This window comes from Corylus avellana, chromosome 8, assembly GCF_965113065.1.
Source record: "Corylus avellana chromosome 8, dhCorAvel1.hap1.2, whole genome shotgun sequence".
Classification (NCBI taxonomy): domain Eukaryota; kingdom Viridiplantae; phylum Streptophyta; class Magnoliopsida; order Fagales; family Betulaceae; genus Corylus; species Corylus avellana.
Window position 1 is genome coordinate 6697610 of NC_142497.1, and position 24916 is coordinate 6722525.

Below are 24916 nucleotides of genomic sequence, written 5' to 3' on the forward strand. Positions count from 1 at the left end.
GCTTTTCATTTTCCTTGTTAATTTAATAGGTGCCTAGCTTATATAAAGGCATCTAGTCTTTGTTATTTTTCAATTTAGTTTATATTATCAATTAAATTTGAGTCTTTTAGAATTATTTCTCTGTTTGCTTATTTGGGGTAATTAGGGACTTTCTCTTTCCTATTTGTTATTTTCTCTTCCTGAATTCCCTTTTCAGTTTTCAATTCTTAATTTTTGTTGCTATTATACACTGTCAAAACAATCTTAGTTTTGCCCGGCATCAGTTGGTATCAAAGCTTAGCATCTTCTTGGATGAATTTTTTCATGACTTGTGGTCATGGTCGACGTGGACAAGTTCCGAATGAGGAAGTCCCTTACCATAAGCGCAGTATACAAGACTTGATGATTGAGGATTTGCAAATGCAGGTTGCAGAGTTAACCCAATGTCTAGCTGCGCAAAATTTTGAGATGTATTGCGATATTGACGGTCGCAATTTAAAATCCAATTTTGAGAACCCATTTCACAAGTCTGTTCTGGTTCGAGAACAACATGTTCGAGATGAGTGGCATGAAGACTTATGCTTCAAAGTTGAGCTTCAAGAAATGTTTGGTACTCTCCATCCTTAACTATTATTAGCAAGTCTCAAGCCCATCTACCAAATCCATCTCATGTGGAGGGGGAAGATAAATTTATTGAGAAAGATTTTTTGGTAGATTGGGTCTCACCATCGATCTATGACATCTATCATGACGAAGAGGATTTATTGAAGGAGGTAAGTTTTGTGCTTAATATTGAAAATTTTATTGAAGAAAATAATAACTATTACGTGTTTGATGAAAGCCCTAAATTTGAAGGGTTTAATTTGAAGGTTGAAGAAATCGGTTAAGTGGATTTTCTTGGGGTAGACAATGCTTTATCCAATTATCTTGATGATGGTGGTTTTGATCAGTTTTATGTGATAGATGAGAATATTATGTTTAAAACATAAGAGAGGGAGATCTTCATGGCACGTGAAAGGGAAAAAATAAGTGGACTGCATGTGAAGATCGCATTATCTCAACTTGTTGTAAAGAATTTTCAAGATTATACTCACATTCTTGTGGTAATTAAGGGAGTGTTATTTATATCGGGATGTTACATTATTTTACTTTTGAAGAGAAAGGGATGGAAATGATTGATTAGTCATCCGAAAGATCAAGGCAAGAACCATCATAATGCGAGGATGAATTATCTCCAACTCGGCAAAGATGACTTGAATTCGAGGACGAATTCTATTTTAACACGAGGAGACTTATGCAAAAGAAAATTCACAAAACTATTATTTTAATTATGCATGTGTGTTTTAATTTTCCTTTTTAATAAGGACTAGGTTTTCCCTTTTCCATTAGGATTATATTTTCCTTTTTTAATAAGGATTGAGTTTTTCCTTTACCTATTAGGATTTATTTTCATTTTCCAATTAGGTTTGCTTTTCCTTTTCCTTGTTAATTTAGGAGGTTTCTAGCCTGTATAAAGGCATCTAGTCTTTGTTATTTTTTAATTCAGTTTATATTATCAATTAAATTTAAGTCTTTCAGAGTTATTTCTCAGTTTGCTTATTTGGGGGCAATTAGGGACTTTCTCTTTGTTATTTGTTATTTTCTCTTTTCTTGAATTCCCTTTTCAATCTTCAATTCTTAGCTTCTGCTGCTATTATACGCTGTCAGAACAATCTTAGTTCTGCCCGGCGTCATCGCTGCTAGTCTTTCATAGGTTGGGTTGTAAAACTAGAAACTATTAGCAGCGACTCAACTGTCACCGCTAATCAGGAGTCCATAGCGGCGACATTTAAATGTCGCCCTTGATAATGGTCAATAGCCATATATGCACTGCTATTGACCCTTATTAATCACGACTTGTGAATGTCGCCGCTATTGACCCCTTATTAAGAGAGCATACCTAGTAGACTTCCTATAAGGGGGTCTGTTCCCTATGTGTAGGGAATATGTAAAAAAAATCACAAAAAACGTCTCATAGGAGACTCCCTAAATGAACCTCAACCATGAAGATCGCTACAATGGAACCCAAAATATAGAATTTCACTATTTCAATCCTTATGATTATTAAAATAATAATAATAATAATAATAAAATGTTTCTCTCTCTTCTCTCCTCTCATATATATATATAATATATAATATAATTAAAAAAATAAATATTTTAATGATATAGAGAATAATTAAGGGCAGCGATTGGGGTGTATTTTGACATAGGGAAGTAAAAAGTAGTTTAAATTCTTAAATGTAGGAAAAATGACGAAAAAGCTGCTGAAAATGCTCTTAGTGGCGACACAAATGGGTTGCTACTAATAACACTACATAATATAAAAATTAAAATTGAAAAGACATCCTAATGACATATTATGAGAGCTGGCTTTTTGGGGCAACGTTACTGACCTTCCATTTATAATAGAGAAAAAATATTTCTTTTATATTAATTATTAGTTAAGTTATTTATTTTTCTATTTTCTATTCTTATTTTGTATAAAAAAAATAAATATTTATTTATTTACTTTTCACAACTAGTTGGAAAGGCACGTAAAAGGCACATGCTTAATTTCTGGTGTTTGATTATAGTCGATATATCCTTATGTTTGATAATAATATTTGTTTATCGTTATGAAACATTTATTGAAAATTCAGCACCACTTATAAAATTATTTATAACATGAATCTTTGCATAATATAATTTAAATTTTTACTCAACTTAACCGATAACACAATTACAAGAGAACTAATCATACTGTTTTGAACATACCATCACTAACATAAAAGGTGGATTTGAGGATCCTCAAATCCAACGGCTAACTCAAAAATTAAAAAATAATAATAATAATAATAATAACTTTTAGACACCTAAAATATAGGAAACCAAGTCCATAAATTCATTAACTCACCCCAAAAAAAAAAAAAACACTACATTTTATCAATCTCACATATATCAGAGCTGCGACAGGAAATATCACAATTCACAACAGCCGAAAACCTGCAAGCACTACTTTTCCGGTTGAAAACAATTGATTATGTAATTAAAAAGGTAATCATAAAATTTGCAGCCCCAAAGCTAACGGATCATAGGTAATCATAAACTTATAAATATATACAAATTCTCTAGATCCACTTCATTAATAATCAAAACAAAGAATATGCCAAAAAAAAAAATGACACAAGGGAGCCAAAATCCATAGAGAACGTAATCTAACAAATAGAATTCACATTAAAACCATGATTTTCAAATTAAATTACAGTTTTGGGGGACAAATGGAACAAAGAGGAAGATGAGCAATCATCTCCTTGTAGTCGCATTCATCTCTGTGTCAGCTGAACAATGTTATCCAGACAAGCACTTTCCCATGTGTTGAGGACTGCAAACAAAAGAATTGGCGCATTTACCAACTGATATGAAACAATTATAAACAATGCAAATGATAAGTAGACAAAAGAAAGTAACTCTGCAAGGTAAAAATGCTAAACCTCAAAAAACCAAGAACTCTTGGAACTCTGACTTTCCCTTGTACAATCCACAAATAAGTTGAAAGAGGTGTCTAAAAAATAAATTCTATGGACTTCGACAGACAATAACAAGACATATCAACCTACAAACACCATCAAAAGATATAATATACATTGAATTTCCCAACACAATAACGCTTGGCATGACTAAACCAAAAGTAAATTAACCAGCCTATGGGTGAGGATGCAGCCGTCATCAAAAAGTAAATAAATAAAGGATGCATTCCACTACTTCAGGATTTCCATCTGATATCACTACCTCTGAATGCCTCGGTGATGGTTGCAACTTGCAATAACTAAACCAGCTAATCCATAACGCGATCCAAGCGCAATAACTCTTTTATACCTGGAAAAATTAGGGGAAAATGCATATAAATTTGATAGAAATAATACAGATAAATTTTCTAAGGAAGTGCAAGCAACTGATAGAAAATGTACAGAGATTCAGCAGTCACCTATATAAATAACATTTGACACAAAACTCTATTCATTACAAACCTGAACATGTCTGTCTGTGATAAGCAAAAGTAAGCAAGTACATCTTCTGAAGGCCAATGACCTATGCAAGAAATGTTAAAACTACAAGAAAAAGACCAAAAAAATAAAGGCCAGGAGTATCGGTGGATATCTAACGACCAAAATCTTTGTTAGCGTATAAAACACCAAATCATGTGGTGTTAAACAAAAATCCAGGAAAATTTTCATGGTCAAAATTTGTACATTCCTAAGGTTCGGTTTGCCTTGATGGAATGTCATTCCTTGAGAAACTCTTATGCAACAATATTGTTGAGAGCGAAGTTGATAGTTTTATTAGTTTTACTTTCTTTTAATCTCAAATAAAAGAAGAATAAAAGAAGAGAAAAATAAGCACCTATCAGATCTCAACCCCCTGTCTAGCAAAATGCATGTTCGGAATTTAAGAGCTTGCAACACTGTAGCAATTGAAGGTTAATGTTGAGAGAGAGAGAGAGATAGATAATTGGATAAGTAATATTTGGGTTAGCTCAAGGTCAGCCGCTGGTTGCAATTGAAGGCCATTTATTGCATGGTTTAGATTAAAAAAAAAAAAAAAAAAAGAAGGGCAAATTGTGTTTACAAAAAGCATAAGAAATCAAAGTAAATTGGCCCCTCTCAATGAGCCAATCCCTTCTCATTGGCCAATTTTTTAACCGAAAGGCTCTCACAGCACCCTACTTCGCACAAGTTCAAGTATAACATAGCACCAAGCAGCAGGCCAAGTGGACAACCAAGGTTAAAAAAATAGCATGTTGGGCAAAAAAGCCAAACAGAGTTCACAAAAAACATAAGAAATCAAAGTATATTGGCCCTCTCACATGAGCCAATCCCTTCCCATTGGTCAAATTAAAAGGAAAAGAAAAAGAAAAAGAAAAATCAACCAAAAGGCTCTCACAACATAGAAAAATGAGCAAAACCTGGAAAAAAGATTGAACAAAACCCAAAAAAGAAAAAGACAATAGGAAAGAAAACCCGACACAGTTCTACCACATTAATTCCTAAAATAGAGAACTAATCCAAGAAGCAGAATAGAGCACACAATTACCTGTGAGCATGAACATCGGGAATTGAGGAAGTGAGTGCAGAGATTTTTCAGGGGTATTATGGTCACTGGACGTTGCTTTACTTCACTAACATGTTTTGGTTATGGTTTTTCAAGTGGGATCTGCTTCAAAATTTGGCAAACATGAGAAAGGGAAAAAATTTCAATTTGTACCCAAGTTAAGATAATGTTTGGGTAGTTTAACAATTAAATCAGTGCAACTTAGGAAACGGAAAACAATAATGTAGATAACCGAACATTTAATGTTAAAGAAACGGAAAACAGAAATGGAGAAAAACATGTTGGGGCTTACCGTGGGTGACTGCAGAAGAGCAGAGAAGAGCCGAATAGATAATGAGAATACAGGAATTGAACACTCTCTGTCTCGCCCTCCTCTTTCCTGCCCTTTCTCCTCTCAAAACAAAATGGCTCACGTACTTCGAGTCTCCGACTGAAGAGGATGGACAATAACCCATCAATAGATTTTAGAAGAAAGAATTACAATCCAAGAGAAAAATGTGCCTTACAGTGGAGAGACTTTGTGATGAACAGCTGCTTCTCTCTTCAGCAATAGCAAAAGGATGGGAAAAGTATACGCACTGAAGCTACCTTGCGACTGCCTCGCTCATATATACACTCTTAATCTATTTTATAAAGTCTTTTCCATAAGGAGGGAAGTTTGATTTGACAAGAGTAAAGAGATGGTTATTGTTTCAACATCAGAGCCCGAGTCCCCAAATTTGGGACATTGCAGGCCCACTGCAATGTTCTTATTTGGGGACTCGAGCTTCGATGGCAGAAACAATAACCATAATGCCCATCACTCACAAATAGCCCAAGAAACACAAGAAGAACGGATGCCAAGAAAGACGTGGATGTTGCAGGCGATGGCAATGGCTGGGGTAGGTACTTGCGTTTGAGGATTAGTATTGATTTACATAAACCACTGGAACGTGGTCGAGCTCTTATCTTGGGGAGAAAATCCATTTGGGTATCTTTGCAGTATGAGAAGCTTCCCTTGTTCTGTTTCCATTGCGGCAGGATTTTACATGGTCCCAAAGGGTGTACAAAAAAATCTAATCAACGACAAAAGGCGCCAGATGAAGAGAAGAACTGGGGGGTTCGGTTACGGGCGGAGGATCCACAAAAGAAAGGCGGTGGGGACACTAATGGTGGGTTTGCTCCGGGGGCTGGTTTGCACAGCGACAGGGCACGTTATTGGCCAGTATACAAGGACATATCCCGTAAATCAGGGAACAATAGCAAACGGAGTCCTAGCTGCGAGGAAGTGGGTAGCGTAGAATCAGAAAATGGTCAGTCGGGGTATGCGCAAGATTTGGGAGATCATGTCTCTGGATTCTTGCAGGAGAAGTTAAAGGGAGTTTGTACGGAAATTTTGGAAGGTGGGGAGATGGTGGGTGGAATGCAAGAAAGCATTTCCCTATTTCTTATGATGGGGGAGCCATGCAGTTGGAAAGTGCAAAAGGAGGGGTGGGCCACGTGTTTAAAAAAACTGATGGGTGTGTCATGCAATTGGAAGGTGCAAAGAGAGGGGTTTGCCAAGTGGATAATAATTCTGATGGGTGTGTCAAGAAGGTGGATGTTGCTACAGATGGGGTTTGCCACATGGATAAAAATATTAAGAATTAGATAGAGTCCAAACAGCTGGAAAAAATGGGTCCACATGATGTGGGTCCAATGAAGGGGAAGGTGATCATGAATATATATGGTGTAGAGAAATCTTTGGTTGTTGAGGAAAATGCAGGACTGCGACTGATGGATGTTGAGACTGTAAGTGGGGGATACAAGAGGGAGTGGGCATGAGAAAAATTTGAAATCCTGGAAGCGGAGAGCAAGTAAGGATGGGAGAGATGGGCAAAAGGTAGTGGGTTGTAATATACCTTCTCAGAAAAGGAAGGCAAATCAGCAAAGTGTTGGAACATTGGGCACTAACCAACGGAAAAAGAAATTTCTGTCATTTTTAAAAAAATATTTTTAAGACTCATTTTTTGTCATTCTACTAACTTAGGAACCTAAACATTAATTTTTTAAAAACCCAAAGGTATTGCATGACACTTGTCACCTATTGAAGTAGGTTGAAAGAAATTTCATCCAAACTAGTTTTGAAGAAATTTCTATCCTTTAAAATTTAGGTGAATCAATATGATATGGCTCTCTCATAATTGCAGCAAAAATTGTTATAGAAAATTGTAAGAGATCTCAATCAAATATAGATGAGTTAAAAAAAAAAAAAAAAAAAATCCTCAATAGCATATATCACGTTGGTAATAGTTTTCTTAAAAATAAGGAGAAAAATCACTTTAGACCTATAAATTACTGAGCGTTTTAAGAAGACTACACAAATTTTAAAAACTCTTAATTTAACCCCAAAAACTTTTTATTTGATTCAATTGACCCATTTTGTCAAATTCAACTGTTAACTCCTAACGAAAGTCCATAGAAAGACCAAATTATCCTTCAATTTTCATTTTAAAAAAGAAGAAGGAAAAAAATGGGTCCCAAGGTGACCAAACCGTAGGTCACCTTACTACAAGCATTTGGCTCATTAGCATCAAGATTATTAGCGGCGACTACTAAAAGTTGCATTTAATGGTAGTATATAATCTTAGACGCTAAAGAGAAAAAAATTAACATTAGCGTCGACTTTTGTGTCGATGCTAATAAGTCACTGCTAGTCCTTCATAGGTTAGGTTGTAAACTGAAAACTATTAGCGACTCAACTGTCGCCATTGATAATGGTCAATAGCCATATAAGCACTAGTTGCTACGGACCATTATTAGCGACGACTTGTGAATGTCGTCGCTATTGACCCCTTATTAGCAGCGACACAAATGGGTTGCCTTCACATAAAAATTAAAATTAAAAAGACATCTTAATGACATATTATGAGAGGTTGCTTTTTGGGGTGACGCTACTGACCTTACATATATAATAGAGAAAAATTATTTCTTTTATATTAATTATTAGTTAAGTTATTTATTTTTCTATTTTCTATTCTTATTTTGTATATAAAAATATTTATTTATTTATTTATTTTTCACAATGTCCATAGACGGTAGACCTCAAGAACATTTTGGGTTTTGGTGCTTGCTTGAAACTTTTCCCACCAAAATTTTCAGTAACTCATTTTATACTAATTTTCAACCTAAATTTATCTCTTCTCTCTCGGTTCTCCAAAGCCGAAACAAACAAAGCGACACCTCCCTCCGTCCCTCCCTCCCTCCCACCCATTGTTTAATCTGTCAGTACTTGTGAGTTCTTTCTTCGAATTGTCTGATTATAATTTCACAGGAGATTTCCTACATGATTTTATTGAATCACAGCTCATAAAATGTGATTGATTTGTATTTTTCTGAAATTTATTTATTAGTTTCGTCCATTTCGGTTATAATCCAGTTTTTTGTTTCTGTTAAATTTTTTACGCAAATCACAGAGAAGCATCGCCAAAGAACAAATTAATCGCAGATTAGAATTCATTCAGTATCTGTGAATCTGGTAATTCCATTTCCATTAACTGTCAGGTCTGATACTATTTTGGAGCTTGCCTTTCGAAGCTTTGTTCTCAACGAATGCCGTCTGTATCTCTAAAAAAGGTATTTTGGGCTCCTCATCCTCGGTTTTTATGTTTTTTGGGTGTAATATTGCATTAGATGACTATATCCATTTTGTCTTTAAAAGTAAAACAACCATTGAATATTTTTTTTATGCTTAATGATCATTAATGCACTTAATGGGGGCAAGAATTTGATCCCAAGCAATTTGACTACTGCAACTTATTTTTGTCATAAATCTATTACTTTTCATCTAGTTTGAAAATTTTCTATTTTGCTTCTTATGAGGAAGAACATACATTTCAAAATTAAGACAAAAAGTTTTTTTTTTTTTTTTATAAAAAAAAAAAAAAAAATTCCTTGATCCTTTCAACAAAAGTCAGTAAATAATTTTAACATATTGATTTTTAGTGTCTTAAAAAGTAAGTGATGTATAGCATTTTACAATTAAAAGGAGATTAGTGTCCAATTCAAAGGAACCAAAAATGTATAATTTTATAAAACTCAATAAAAAATTTTTATTAAAAAAAAAAAAGCAACATGATTGGTGGCTCTCTTGTTTTAGGGTTAGACTTGACATTCATTCGTACTCCGGTTTTGATAGTTTGCTTGTTTCTTTGCAACTTTCGAACGACGTCGTTTAGTCTCCATATTTTCATTCCTAAAATCGAAACACATCGTTTCATATATTGTCAATCTAACTCTTTGGGTTGAGGCGAGAGAGAGAGAGATGGACTACAGCCTAGCAGCGCTGAAGCTGCTGTGCGCTCAGCTAAAGGTTGGAAGGAAATGGTGTCGTAGAACGCCATGACTCTCGGTGGCAACCTCTTCCAATGCTCTTGGTTACAGATTATCTCTCTATCTCTCTCTCTCTCTCTCTTGTTTTCCCAAAACACCCTTTCCCTTTTCCCTCCCATTTGATTATGCGATTTTCTATTCTCAATCAATTTATGTATCTCAGGGTGTTTTGGTCTCGGCCCCCAATGAAAACGACGACATAGAATCGCCGTTGCTTCTAGACGACGGCATCGGCGTCGTCAAGCTCTCCCTCTCCTCCGCCAACTTCCGTCTGCATATTATAGTATTTCCAAGAAATAGCTGCGAAATTTGATCGTTTTTTCTCACCCCTCTCTATGTTTCTTTGTACTATAGGGATGTATGTGATGGTTACTGGAGGATACAGTGTAGATGCAGTTGAGGCCCCAGTGATCAAGGTACAAAGTTGTTTGCTCATTGTTGGATGAAAACGATTATAGAATAGTGAAAGAGCAAAATTTTGAACATAATTTTCACATTGCAAATATTTGGGCATTACAAACTGTTCTACAGCCCCCTAATTGAAGAACTTGTGTGATTCTGTCAGACCATCTCTTAGAGAGAGCAAGACTTTCTACAAAGATTGATGCTTTTTGGTCAATCACTATGAAGTTATCATAAATGAGGATTGTGAAACATTTGGGATATTTCACTTCATTTATAATTTGACATGTAGAATTCTCTAAATACTCAAAGGCCAAAGCTGTGTCAGTTTTCCAGAGTTCTAATAAAAATTTAGGTAGAATTTACACTCAAACCGGCTAATAAGAGAAGAGTGTTGAAAAGTTTATATATATATATATATTTATAAGATTAAATTTAACCCATATGGTACACTAGGATCGGGATCGCTCCCTTCATGACTTAACCACAAAGTCGTAATCTCTTCGATCCCATGTCATCAAATGATACAAACTTCTAGGTAAAATTTTACCTTTAAAAATCAACTTACAAGGGAAAGATGTTCAATAGCAGACACGCATAGTTAAGATTAAACTTATTCCATGTGAAATACTAGTATCATAACAAGTTCAAAAGCCAGATAAAGGGATTGCCAAAAAAAAACTCTTTATTTCGTACGTTTGGTAATCCCCCATTCTGCCTTTCTAGATTTATAGTTTCTATTACAATGAAACGGCAAGCATGACAGACTTAATTCTCACTCATTTCCTTTTTACAATGTTCTAATGTTTTGTGGTCTGGCAAAAAGAAAGTGCCAAAAGTGCAGAGTCGATTCAAGGTACAAAAAAAGCTCAAAATGATATATGCTTTTCAAGCATTCCATCCCCACAACCTAGTGTATTGCATTAAGCAGCCAAATGTTTTGGATAACATGCATCTGGTCGCTTAAAAGATCCACATGACTTCTACCTGCAAAACTAACAATGTAAAAGTGAGGCCGGGGGCATCGGCCAATCATCATTTTCATGTACGAGGCACAAATTCAATCTCTTGCAATCATGTCCTGACATCTAAATTTCAATGCTCCTAGCAGGATCCAGAAAAAAATGTATTCCTCCTTGCAATATTCTTTACAAGAATTTTCTCTGCTATGATTGCACGGGGCTATACATCTAAAAAGTAGGACATGGCAATACGAAAAATTTCATTCCTTGAAGGACTATGCAACATTAAATCTGTAATCTAGGACTAGCACTCATGAATGATGTAATTCATAAAATATGTATAAAAATAAGTTTAATTGATGTCATATTGACAAATGAAATGGGCAGAGGCAAGTAGCAATATGTTGGTATCCAGTCATGCCAATAGACGTATCAGAAAACACAGCAACAAGAACATGATCAGGGCTGTAAACTTGCAGAGATGTTTTCAGATTAGTTTCTCGGACTTTACAGCAAGCAGGCCTCAAGGCAATGAGATATGCAGCCAAAAGTTTAAGCCCTAATTGGTTGGAATCAAAAGAGATAGGATGAATCAACAAATATTCTAATTCAAAGGGTTTTGTTTGAAAATTTTTAAGACGGTGCTTTTTGTTTTTAAGTTAAGATGTGATGAAAGGTAAAAGTACTTTTGAGTGTTTTGTATTTTGAGTTGATTGTTATTATTATTATTATTATTATTATTATTATTATTATTTTATTTTTTTTTTTGGCTAAAAAGCAAAAAAATTACCCTAAAAATCATTGCCATACGAATCTTTTTCATAGCATTGAGAACTGCGAGTTCTATGTCAACTAACTATATAAGCCAAAAATCAATAAACCACATAGTTGCTTGGGCACCAAGTCCCTCTCGTTCTACTTAACCCTAACAGACTTAAGATCCTTTTTTATTAATAAAAAATGACATATTTTTTAAGAAAAGCACACTAAGCTTAGTCAATTACAAGAAAATAAAACAGTAGAAGTAAAATCCAATAAGCTGATCAAATGTAGAATAAAGAAAAGTCCTAAAATAATCTCAAGTAAATTTTGATAAAAACATAAAAGAAGCTTTAATTTGAAACTAGCTCTAGCAAATCAGCCCATTGATCTCTCCCCTTCCTCCCCATTTAAGTTTCTTTTCCATTTTAATTGCATGACCAAACGACATAGCATTACTCAAAACTAGGGGATCCATCAGATAGAAAATGAGCTTCATGTGCCCACGGCCACGGGTGCCATGGCACCTTTGTCTTTGTGTTTATTGGATTTTCCACTTCACATTAAAATTACATAAAGCTGACATGTAATAATCAAACGATAATTATTCAAGTAAAAAATTTGTTAAAGCTCTACGATTGGCGGAAAAAAAATCGGTATTCAAAGAAATACAAGCAGTTGTTTCACTTGAAGCATTGCAACAAATAAGATCATCAAGTAGAAAGAGAGAAAACCAGCTTACTCAGAATATTTACGACAGCAATCAACCAATCTATTCACATTGACATTATCTTCGTTAAGCTCACTTGCCATGTTAGTCACTTCAGCAGAGTCGTTTGAAGCAGTCCATTGGGTTAAAATACAGATCATCCTTCTAAGCTGTCACAAAGGTTAAGGGAAACATAATATTGAAAGACAAGGCAATTCCAGTAAGTATAAGCCAAGGCAGTTGATAGAAGAAACCATATGAGCCTAACCAAGGTACTGAAAGTTCCTAGATCCAAATATGTCATTGTCCCTGCAAGGATACGGCTATACTTATAGCATTTGATTTTGTGCAATAAGTGGTCAAGCCCTCCTTATGCCCTTTGCAGGAGTCATCTAGTTGGTGGTCGAGAAGATCATCTTCAATCAGATCAGATTTGCTTACAAGAACTGAAACATACTGAGAGAGACTTGATTGACTCATCTCATTTTCCTGAACATGAAATAGCAACCTTGCAATGATGCTCCAGAGTGCACTCCGGGCTTCTAGATCATCCGAAGCAAAAGGAAATATTTCAAGCAGCCCCCGTAAGAAAGGCAAATCTGGATGGATCTAAAAAGTCGCTTTTAATTCTAACAGAAGATAGAAAAACAAAAAAATAAAAAAGTATGCAAAGATGATGACATTAGGAAAAAATTTGCAGATAAGAAACATCAATAATTTACCCTGTGAGATCTCTGAAGCTAAATCAGATACATCAGAAATAATATTTGCAATCAGTACTGCAGCAGTAACACAAGAGCTGGCAACCTGCAGAAGAGATATCAATCATCTCAAAGAGCCCATTACAAAATATTCACAGGTTCTACCGATGCACAGTTTTCTTATGACGAGGATCTTTTTTTTTATTTTTTATTTTTGGCTAGAGGCTAATAGTTAGTCACTTCAATTTATACAATGCTTGCAGTATCCAATAAATTTCTTTAGTAGTAAGAGCAGACAACTCCAAATTTCAAAAGATATAGAATAGTCAAGAATCAAACATTCAGCAAACTACCAATTATCAAAACATTATCTGGAAAGGGTGAAATTAAACAGCACTACCAAAAATTACACTTATCCTATATCTATATAATATACCAGTATTTTACGATTTTCAGCAAGCTAAAATGTACCTCAACTTTGTCAGGGAGTTTGACCATGTCACAAGCCAGTCTAAAAAGTTCCTTATTTGAACAGATTTCTTGAGAATAACCATCTATAGCAGAAAGAGCTTCAATTGCACGAAGGACTACATCAAGAATTGGGTACCTGAAATTGTATAAAAATGAAGAACAAATGTAGGAAAGAAATTACTATCCAAAAATACAAACATTATAATACTTGCAACTAGTCATCAGTGTGTTTCAGACGAGGGGACTGCATATGCCCAGGTACTACTCAGGTGCTTAAAAATCTCCAAACACCTCATTAGCCAAAAGAAAAAGAAAAAAGAAAGAAAAAAATCGCTGTAATTTATCTCAATAAAAGCATTAGGAGGCAATATAAACCCCCTATGGCCATAAATTGCAAAGTTGAGTAATTAACAATTTTCTTGGGTTATAAAAATTGTGTAAGATAGATTAGTAACTCCTTCAAAAAAGCTAAATTATCTTTGTAAATAATCATTAAACCATATATTAGACAAAGACTAAAGCATTAAATAGCCGATGTCCACCTACCAGCCACTATAAGAGACTTTACCTTTTAATTGGATTTTTAAACAAAAATTGCTAAACAAGTACATTTGAAAATTCAGAAATTCAAAACAATAACACATCATATATACTGTGCTTGAGTTACCGAATATAGGTTATGTAACATAGTTTTAGGCCATTGATTGTTGGGCACGTGCCAGAAATTCCATGGCAAGCCAACCTTTCAAACTTGGGCCCCAGTGATGCATATTGACTAGTCCAGCCCCCATGGCACATTCAAATTATTCACAACAATGGCCAACTCAGCCAGATCACTTGACTCTCTTTATAGAAATGTAAATAGCAAATTGAACAAAGACACCAAATCTTACTAACAGCAGTTCATATAGGAGCCATTATTTAGTCATGGATCTATAGGTCCCTAGTTATATTCCTTAACAGCAATGAAACACAGGAACAGTAAACAATGGCAAGGAAAACTAGCAAGATACGGTTTGCTTTCTTAGACTCATAAGTTACAGGCAGAGAGCTATACTTAAATCATGTGGACTAAATGTATTGCTGGTATTTGGTGAATAAGATTCATGTAGTACATGACTATTATTTTGTTCTACTAGACTATAAGGTGCTTAATTGCTAAAAGATAGCAAATTACAATAGTAGCAGTACTTAAAAGAAATTGCAAATACAATGAGATAATTGCTTGACTAAACCATTGCAAGCTACAAATATATCAGTTGTCATTATAAAAAAAAAAAAAAAAAAAAAAAAAAAAAAAAAAAAAAACCCCTTGATCTACCAAATATATGTTGTCACCCATTTGAATACAGAGTGAAGCTGTACCTTTCAGGTATTCTTTCACTCATTAATTTGCTCATCTCAAAAGTCAAGAGATTAATCAATAAACTTGGTAATCCCAGCTTCATCAAAGGTGGAAGAAGAACATGCACAACTTTTGGCTGACTTTCAATGATGGCTAACAATAGTCCAACACTCTGTTCAAAAAAAAGAAAACCTCTTCAGCCAGTGAAAATTAATTTAAAATTCCAGTTGAATTTTTTTTTTGTTAAGAACGAAAATTTATTAGAAGCACAAGGGGGCACAACTCAAAATACACATGAAGTATACAAGAAAAATGCCCAGCAAGATCAGGAACAGGGGGAAAGAGAACAAATGTCTACAAACTTAGAGAGGCCTCAAAAAAAAGCATTAACAGAGATCTACGCAATGAGAGGTTTCAGGAAACAAAGCTGTATATCCAAGCTCGTCATCTCACATTCCTTTCTTTCTAGATGCACCACATTAAACAGGAGAGGACTACAATCCAAATAACATTAAGATCCTTTTGACTAAACCTTCTTTTCCAACACACCAAGAGCTCCGCCATCTGTCTCGGCTCCAAACATCCTAAAGACCAATTTCCACAAGTCTCGCAATATCACAACGAAGAATTCCAGTTGAATTATTTCTAACTCCTTAAAAAGCGTGGACTTACCATTGTATTTTTTAGCAATATTTAGTCCCTAAATCATCAAACCAAAAGCAATGAGAAGGGAGTTATTGATGATTATATGAGGCCCTCAAATATAGAGTTCTGATCAACCCAAAAATTAGGTTTAGAAGGCAAGCTTTCATAACAATCCTAGAGAAGGCTTTTGTATTTTTTTTTGATAAGTCGGCTTTCATATGTAACATAGCTGAATTTAAATGGTATTTAAAATTCCTTCAGACTTGCAAGTAACATAGTTTTAATCATATCTAATGGGACATGATATGGACTGAAATGCATATATTTCAACAATTATTTAAATTAATTAACTTTAATAAAGACACAAGCGTTCAAAAATGTTAAATTTTTTGGGAAACTTCACTTTCGCCCCCTAAACTTCCACCCAATTTTATAAACCCCTCTGAACTTCAAAATCTCTCATTTTTGACCCCTGAACTTTCAATTAGAACCCTTCCGTCAATTTTAGTCATTAAAAATACAAAAAAAAAAGACAAAAATGTACTTGATTTTCATTTTTTTTTAAATAAAAAAACGTTTTGAAAGTTGAAATTTTATACAAAAGTCAAGGGTATAAACGTCATGTAACGTTTAAAATCTGACGGAGGGGTCCACATTGAGAGAAATTGAAAGTTCAGGGGGGGTTTGTAAAATCGAGTGGAAGTTCAGGAGCCCAAAGTGAAGTTTCCCCTAAATTTTTCAACAATATAGGAACATATGATAAACGCTGCCTGTTGTATACTCATATATGCAATTTATTCAGCAATAACGAAAAATAATCACAAAACCACAGCCAAACACAATTATCCAATTTATTTGTGTAAAAAAGCTCTAAATACTTGTGTTCAATTTAAATGAAACAAAAACTGGTGAACAGGGGAAAAATTAAAGAGTAAATAAAAATAATACACAACATTTCAAGCCAAGAACTCTACAAGTAAAGTGAAACATCAATTATGTAACTTTTCCCAGTTATATAAAAAATGCTTTTAACATTTAAAAAAAGGTAAAAGTTAACCATTTAAAAAATATTATATTTGGGATTTTCCAACATTCTTAAAGTTTCTTTGATTGTGATAGAAGCTTAGTTGAGATGAGCTGTGTTCAGTATCAAAGTTTCTTTTGTCAAGAACCCACTTAACCAGCCAACCCTCCTACCAAGTTGCTGATTCAAACCTACATTATATAACCTCTGTTAACAAAAGAAAAATACTATAACATCTGATTAAAAAGACAAATAATTCAAATGACAATTATAACCAAAATCTTCCTATAGCTACAACTATAGTGTTCCTTCCTCCCATTATTTATTCAACCAATCAGCCCTCTTAGCAAGTATCAAGCTTGACCTCCAACAATTAATATGGGGAGAGAATCTTTAAACTCATAGTCGGTGATACCCTTATTGGTGCAATCACTTGGTTTTTTGCTTTCTTTGACACTGCTGTTTGAAATATACTTCCTAAGAAATACCACCACAAGCACCCAAAAATAAGAGCTGATCGGGAAAATAGAAGGCATTTCCTTAGTTGAAAAATTTTCAACATAGGCACCCACACACATATTTACCAGAATGTCTCAAAGAAAATAAACCATAGACAATATTTTCTACCTTTTCAATAAGCTGTAGATTTAAGGTATTTTCCACAATCCATAAAATCTGGCATAGAATATGTTCAGAATGCAATGCTTCAGCCCATGTAATACATTCACCACTTTGAAAACCCAAAGTTAACAACCTGTATCAGGAAATATATAGATATAAGAAAAGCATACAGCATCTGTTTGAGTCTGTCTCAAAACACTAATGTTAGCAACACAAAACTATAAATGACACGACCGATGCAACATGCAAGAAGAGACTCGGACACTGCCGCTTTGCTATTACAAAATAATGAGTATTCTACTTTAATAGATAAAAAGAAATGTGTATTCTTTCAAAAAGAGGGAAAAAAGTGAGAACTATCATTTCACTATCTATGGTTATTGTTCGCAAATGGACAGAAAGCAGAAACAAAGGTTGATTTGAAAGTTTCTTGCCAGAAGAAACAAGGAATACCAAGAAAAAGAAAATTAAGAGCACAATAATCCGGGATAGGCACAATGAGACTTTATGCATGTAGGCTACAAGTTACTACTTAATAGGTTAGAAAGAATGAAACACTGGCAGCAAGTATAATAATAAAACCAAAATCTGAAAAGTTTTCTCAAATGATTGACAATAGGAATTACGAGTGCAAGAGTATGTATTACCGACAAGCTTCACATAGACATTGCGCGTCGTCTAGAAATAATTGTTCCACAATTATCTCAACCAATCCATTTGTAGAGACTATATGTTTCAAAGGAACTTCATGGCAGGCAAGGTTTCCAATAATTCCGAGGCTAATCTCCTGGAGCAAGAAAATCAATCAGATCCACAGTAAACAAGTCTCTAAAACCTCCAGGTTAACAACTTTTCCATTTACAGAAAACAAGTTAAGTGAGAAGGAATGAACAAAAGTTCATCAGGCAAAAAGAATTTTGCAACAAAGTTGAAATGTGGCTCACCTTAACACGCACAGATTGGGAAACTAAAAGGTTTGCTAAAAGTACTTCAAGTACGAGGTTTTGTACCTGCACAAATATCTTACTTAGATTGCAGTACGATAGATTTCATAATCAAATCTCTAGCAATAATAACAAGACAAATCATAGTTCAAAACCTAGTTCAAGGAAAATTAATAATTTTTGGGGTGCTTGCAAAAGAGAAGGGTGGTTGGACATGGAAACCTAAAACAATATGATTAATCACGTCTTCTACTAAAGTGGCAATGACCGCTATCTTCATCTCATGATCACAAGCATACTCAAGACTTTTAGAGGGGATATGAGGATTGGTGCTAGATTGTACTTCCAACTGGATAGTTCTTTAATCAACTTTTTATTTGAGTTACAATAGCCTCATTATATCCAAAATCCAGAATTAAGGTTGATATGACTTGACATGCAATCAGAATAAAAAAAAAAAAAAAAAAAAAAAAAAAAAAAAAAAGGCAGAAAGCGGCATCGAGATTAATTGTCAATTGAAGGGAAAACTTGAGTACCATGAGCTCTGCATTAGTTTTACTTGCAGAAAGATCCCATAAAATGCAACCATACTCTTCCCAAGCCTCTTCTCCTGATGATATACTAGGCTGATCAGATCTACAACATGACTCTTCATTGTCTCCTTCTTGTCGAGCATGTTGATCATAATCCCCAACAATCTTCATGCTCTCAGAATTATTATTTGAAAAGTTCAGAACTTCATCTCCACAGAGAGAAGCTGAACATTCTGCCACATGACCAGTATTTTGTACTTGATTCATGTCAACACGTGCATCAACGCCAAGAGAATCATGGTTATTACTTGCATCAGTTGGTAGAAGTTTCCGTATCAGAGAGATTATATAACTAGGATCAACTGTAGTTGAGATGTCAAACAACTGCACAACAGAAAGAAAAAAAAAAAAAATTTTTAAAAAAAATCATGGTTAGACATTGTTGACCAGGTATACGTTATGTTAATGCTCTTAAAATGTATTTATACATTACATACACGTACGTATTTACGCATATATGGGCCGGGGCCGGTGTGGACATGTATTATCAACGCTCTATCATTTGCTTTATAATCAGAGTACGGAAGAAAACTATGGCTATTACCACAATCAAGAGTTCCCAATTTCAGATTTCAGCCAAGTTTAGTGCATATGGGAAAATTTATGCAAGCATATGAGCATTAATCACAATGTACTTCACATGTATTGTGCCAAAAGTCAGCCAAATCATATTTGAATAAGACCCAGCATATATCTGAGCTGCAAATGGATTTAACAATGAAAATATTTGACAAACAACTAGTACCCACATAATCGAATGCCCTATTTAACCCGTTTATAAATCAATTAGACCTCAAATACAACCAAAAAGAAAGGGCCAAGAACATTGTGAGATTTTCCTAGAATTGGCAAAATTTTCGCTGAACCATCAAACAGAATCGTCACTATCAAATAGCGTGACAAATGAACCACTAAAACCCTATTTACATGTACTTAAGCTCCTAAGAGAGAGGGAAGAGAAAAGATAAGAGCTAAACGGAGAAAAGGAACAAAAAAGAAACCAAGTGAAATCAGAGCCGTTGATTGCTACCTCATCAGGCGGAGCAGAAGGGTGATGTGCCGGTGCATGAAGTTGTATTTCCCCTTCTTCTTCTTCTTCTTCTTCTTCTTCTACAAGGTCTGGTTCTAAGTCGAGCGCCATAGCCCTTAACTGTGCGGAATACCCACCAGCTTAGCGAAGCTCTGCCTCTGCTTTCTCAAATTTCCCGGCTTTCACTACTTCATAGAGCTTTTATATATATAGTACAATTTTATTTTATTTTATTCCTTTTTTTTTTTTTTTACGTATCCGGATAAGATGAGAAAGAGGGATTCAAACTAGTGACCTCCGCTTCATTAGGCGTGGTCTCAGCCGATTAAGCTACCTCTTGGAAACTATATATAGTACATTTAGAAATGAGAAAAAAACAAAAAACAAAAACAAAACAAAATAAGAGGAAAAAAAAAAGTGAGAATATATGATAATTTTTTTTTTTTTTTTTATCATAAGATCAGTCATAATTTTCTTGACATAGATGATCTTAAGTTTGAATTTTGATGTAAAAACTAGTATCAAATCTATATTTAAATGGTTAAATTTATTATTTGAAAAATAAAAATTGGAATGGAACTATAGAAGTATGGAGCTTCAACCGTCAAGACCACATGTGACATGTCCATCTAACACTCAATTTTCATTAGTCTACACAAATAGCTTAAGGGAATGAAAGTATGGAGGTTCAGCTCCCCAGGCCCAATGGACCACCAGCCGAAACACAAACACCGTCCCAAAAGAACTAGCAAGCTCACCAAAACTCAACATCGCATGAAGCACACATCAGGAATAGAAACATCATATCCAGCAACCATCCTCTATGAAATGCGATGTACACACCCACTTAGGAAATAGCGGATCAAAATTACCAGCACTGGCGAAGGTCAAATTAATGGCCGTCGGGCAACAATTACCTTTTGAAGGCACACGACATAAACGATACCTCGTCTATATAATGTCAATAGGAGGCAAAACCACGTATGCTATTATCCCATAATCTTCATTTCTCTCTCATTTTAACCAAATATGTCATTATTCCCGGATCTTCATCTATCTCTTTCATTTGCACCCTATGCCTTTACTGATTTAAGCATCGAATGTGGTGTCGTTGTTCCCGTCCCTTCTTCCCGTAGGGCTGCTCTAACGTTTGATTGTCTTGTAGGAATCCCGGATTGAGGGCTTGGCATGGATGATTACTGGTTGATTTTCTGCATCAACAAAAATAAAAATATTATAAATAAATCCAAATGTTTTAAGAGTAGTAGTCCCACTGCCACAAGTATTAGGTTTTAATGTAAGTTCACAAACAAGTAGAATTTTGTTCATGAAAATATTAGAATATAAAATGACAAAGTTTTATTAAATACTCATTTGTATCTCCATATGTTATTAAAAAAAGGGACACATGTCATTTTTATAGATTAGGTTGAAAGAAATTCTCTCAACCTAATTTGGAGGAAAATTCTGTCCAATATAAAATTAAATTATCAAAATTATTTAAAAAATTAGGTTAATTTTTTTATTAAAAAAAAAAAAATCAAGGGAGACTGGTAACAGACAACAATTTGTTTATTGGAGAATTCTTCCAATTCAGTCTATACATTTGTCATGTGTTTCTTAAGAAAAACACGTAACTTTTTAATTAACATGTGATAAACACATAATGTTTTAATATAAGTACTATATGTTGAACACAAGACATATGACAGTCTTAGGGCATCAAACGTTTTAGTAAAATAATTTCAGTATTTCTTTGGTGTGTGACTGCAGTTGTAAAATTTGGTCAACAGCAATTTTTTTTTTTTTTTAACAAAAAAAAAAAAAAGAAGGAAAAGAGTTAGGGGAAACTTCAGAAAACCCCCCTGAAGTTCCAGCCGATTTGAAAAACCCCCCATGAATTTCCAAAGCTCTCATTTAGACCCCCTGAACTTTGGTTGTCTCTCACTTTGGACCCCTTTAACATTAAACTACGTCGTTTTGGATGTTATATACCCATTTTACCCTTCCCCAAAACTACGTCGTTTTGTATCCTAAAATTACAACACATACCCACCCAAAACGACGTCGTTTTGAGCATTAATTTTTTTTTTTTTTTAAAGCAAAATATTAAAAAAAAAAAAAAAAAAAAAAACTGGGGGTGGCTTCATTCACTCCTTTGGCCAAAATGGGGTGGCCAGACCACCCCATTTTTGGCCTAGGGGGTGGCTCTTGGGCTAGGGGGTGGCCGGACCACCCCCTTGGCCATGGGGGTGGTTCAGCCACCCCCTAGCCGATCTGGGGGTGGTCAAACCACCCCCATGGCCAAGGGGGTGGTCCGGCCACCCCTTTGGCCCAAAAAAAAAAAAAAAGGCCGTATGGGGTGGCCGAAACCACCCCCAGCCCCTTGGGGGTGGTCCGGCCACCCCCAAAAACACCCCATCCCCTTTTTTTTTTTTTTTTTTGGACTTTTGGGGGTGGCCGGACCACCCCCATGGCCAAGGGGGTGGTCCGGCCACCCCCAGACCGGCCACCCCCAGACCGGCCAGGGGGTGGCTCAGCCACCCCCTTGGCCAAAAATGGGGTGGCTGAAGCCACCCCCGGTTTTTTTCCTTTTTTCTTTTTTTCTTTTCTTTTTTTTTGCTTTTTAAAAAAAAATAAAAATTAATGCCTAAAACGACGTCGTTTTGGGCTGGGTAAGTGTTGTAATTTTAGGACACAAACGACGTAGTTTTAGGGAAGGGTAAAATGGGTATAAAACGTCCAAAACGACGTAGTTTAATATTAAAGGGGTCCAAAGTGAGGGAAAACCAAAGTTCAGGGGGCTTAAATGAGAAGTTTGAAAATTCAGGGGGGGTTTTTCAAATCGGCTGGAACTTCAGGGGGGTTTTCTGAAGTTTCCCCGAAGAGTTATAATGGAACAAAAATCCAAAAATGAGTTCACTTGTCAACAACAAACCCAAACAAAAGACAGTGACAAAACTGAAAACATAAATCAGAAAATGAGTCATTAAATGATTCCAAATAAACCATAAACAATCCAATCCTCTATGTCTTGGGCAAAAACCCAAAAAAATTGCCGCACAAGTACCAAAATAGAGGGCGCGGCGTGGACATGACCATGTTGAAACCCTTCAACATTAGGAGATGCTTTCCTTGTTAGTTTACCTATTAATAGCCCTACGCTTTTTTCTTCTTGGTCTTTTGCTCACTATATTTATGATATTAGTTTAACTCTTTATTCCTTTCAAAGTTGGAATACTTTAAAAGTGTTTTGATGTGTCAATTTTAGAGCACTGCTTTAGTTCAATAGGCCGCTTTCAATCGTGTTTTTGGAAGCATTCCTACATGATCTCCAATTTTCTCTTCCATTCGGATTAGAAATGGAAAAGATTCCCCCCTGTAACATTTTTCCTTATTCAATTAAAAAAAAAAAAAAAGAAACCCTTCAACATTAACCAAACCCTCAATGCAAGAGATGCGTGCGAACAACTGAATAAGGGTATAACTTTCGAGATACCCTTTAACCTTACCTCAACCCCAGGTAGGTAACAACAATAGCAATCACCAGAGAGGTGGTTAAGGGAGAGACGGCATTGTCAAAATAAAATCTAAAACAAAATACAACAAAAAAACAAAGGAAAAAAACATAAAAGCAAAGCCATGGACAAAGAGAGGAGAAGCGAGAAGGTAAAGGCAAAGCCATTCCTTCCTCCCCATAAAAGCCACACACGGCGGTGAAAAATTTCACTGAGGAGACAGCTAGAATTAGGGTTTGGTGAGAGTTTTTATCTCTAAAAAAAATAGAGAGAGAGAGAGAAGAGGCTAAAAATTTAGCAGTAAAATATTTTTGGTGCCTTTTCTTTTTCTCCAATAAGAGCAAAGACTATCATTTAGAGTAATGCTACAGACCCATTTTTTATCCCGCTCACATATCACTAATCCATTCATATATCATTTAGCTAATGTGACAATACCCATCAATTTTTGAATAAACCTTTATTAAAAGAATAAAAAATCAAAAGATTAATGGGCACCGCCACATTGGCTAAATAGTATGAAAGATGAGTATTTAATTACTCTATGATTTAATCTTAGAGAAATGCAAGAAACTCCAAATTTGATGAGTAAAAAAAAAAAAAACAAACAAACAAACATTTCTCAATAGCATTTATCATGTTGGTAATAGTTTTCTTAAAAATAAGGGAAAATTTCACTTTAAAACTTTGAATTACTGCGCGTTTTGAGAAGATCCAGCAAATTTAAAAAACTCTCAATTTAATCCCATGAACTTTCAATTTGATTCAATTAAACCCCCTCCCCCCCCCCCCCCCCCCCGGCGGTTAGATTCAACCGTTAACCCCTAACAAAAGTCCCTAAAAGGACCAAATTACCCTTCAACTTTCATTTTAAAAAAGAAAGAAGGAAAAATGGGTCCTAAGGTGACCCAACCATAGGTCACCTCACTATAAGCATTTGGCTCATTAGCGTCCAAATTATTAGTGGCGACTACTAAAAGTCGTAGCTAATGGTAGTATATTAGCGGTGACTCAAAAGTCACCGCTAATTTTAGACGCTAAAGAGAAAAAAATTAATATTAGCGTCGACATTTGTGTCAACACTAATAAGTCGCTTGATGCAAGAGAAAATTCACAAAACTGTTATTTTAATTATGCATGTGTGTCTTAATTTTTCTTTTTAATAAGGACTAGGTTTTTCCTTTTCCATTATGATTATATTTTTCTTTTTTAATAAGGATTGAGTTTTTTCTTTTCCATTATGATTATATTTTTCTTTTTTAATAAGGATTGAGTTTTTCCTTTCCTATTAGGATCTGTTTTCTTTTACCAATTAGGATTTGTTTTTCTGTTCCAGTTAGGTTTGTTTTTCCTTTTCCTTGTTAATTTAGGAGGTGCTTAGCCTGTATAAAGTCATATAGTCTTTGTTATTTTTCAATTTAGTTTATATTATCAATTAAATTCAAGTCTTTCAGAATTATTTCTCAGTTTGCTTATTTTGGGATAATTAGAGACTTTCTATTCCCTATTTGTTATTTGTTCCTCTTCCTGAATTCGCTTTTCAATTCTTAGTTTCTGCAGCTATTATACGCTGTCAGAACAATCTTAGTTCTATTCGACGTCATCGCTACTAGTCTTTCGCAAGTTGGGTTGTAAAACTATAAACCATTAGCAGTGACTCAATTGTCGCCGCTAATCAGGAGTCAATATTGGCGACAATAAGGGTCAATAGTAGTGCATATATAGCTATTGAC

At 34.9% G+C, this 24916-nt stretch overlaps 2 protein-coding genes and 1 long non-coding RNA gene across 6 annotated transcripts in view; 1 reads left to right on the top strand and 2 right to left on the bottom strand.

The window, feature by feature from the left end:
- Positions 1–4037: 4037 nt before the first annotated feature.
- LOC148584050 (uncharacterized) lies at positions 4038–5533 on the bottom strand. Its single transcript, XR_015913047.1, has 3 exons — positions 5402–5533; positions 5092–5211; positions 4038–4089 (listed from the first exon to the last, which is right to left on the bottom strand). It is a non-coding gene; the product is annotated as an uncharacterized LOC148584050 (long non-coding RNA).
- Positions 5534–9391: 3858 nt separating this feature from the next.
- On the top strand, positions 9392–10015 carry LOC132162829 (uncharacterized). Its single transcript, XM_088518843.1, is given in 5 exon segments — positions 9392–9443; positions 9446–9507; positions 9620–9744; positions 9809–9896; positions 9929–10015. Coding segments are annotated over 5 exon segments (414 nt in total).
- A 467-nt stretch (positions 10016–10482) lies between these two features.
- The window catches only part of LOC132163355 (uncharacterized), a 56513-nt gene continuing 42079 nt past the window's right edge, over positions 10483–24916 (bottom strand). The window contains exons 1-11 of one of the 4 annotated variants that reach the window (XM_088519321.1): positions 19666–19863; positions 18579–18959; positions 18043–18108; positions 17746–17885; positions 17105–17231; positions 14829–14980; positions 13464–13599; positions 13014–13098; positions 12613–12833; positions 12325–12461; positions 10483–10848 (exon numbers count right to left, since the gene is read on the bottom strand). In XM_088519321.1, coding sequence (XP_088375447.1) covers positions 10845–10848; positions 12325–12461; positions 12613–12833; positions 13014–13098; positions 13464–13599; positions 14829–14980; positions 17105–17231; positions 17746–17885; positions 18043–18108; positions 18579–18959; positions 19666–19776 — 1560 coding nt within the window. In that variant the 5' untranslated portion in view covers positions 19777–19863 and the 3' untranslated portion in view covers positions 10483–10844. Of the gene's footprint in view, positions 10849–12324; positions 12462–12612; positions 12921–13013; positions 13099–13463; positions 13600–14828; positions 14981–17104; positions 17232–17745; positions 17886–18042; positions 18109–18578; positions 18960–19665; positions 19864–24916 lie in introns of those variants that run through there. The other 3 variants (XM_088519320.1, XM_088519323.1, XM_088519322.1) reach the window with 3 other exon arrangements.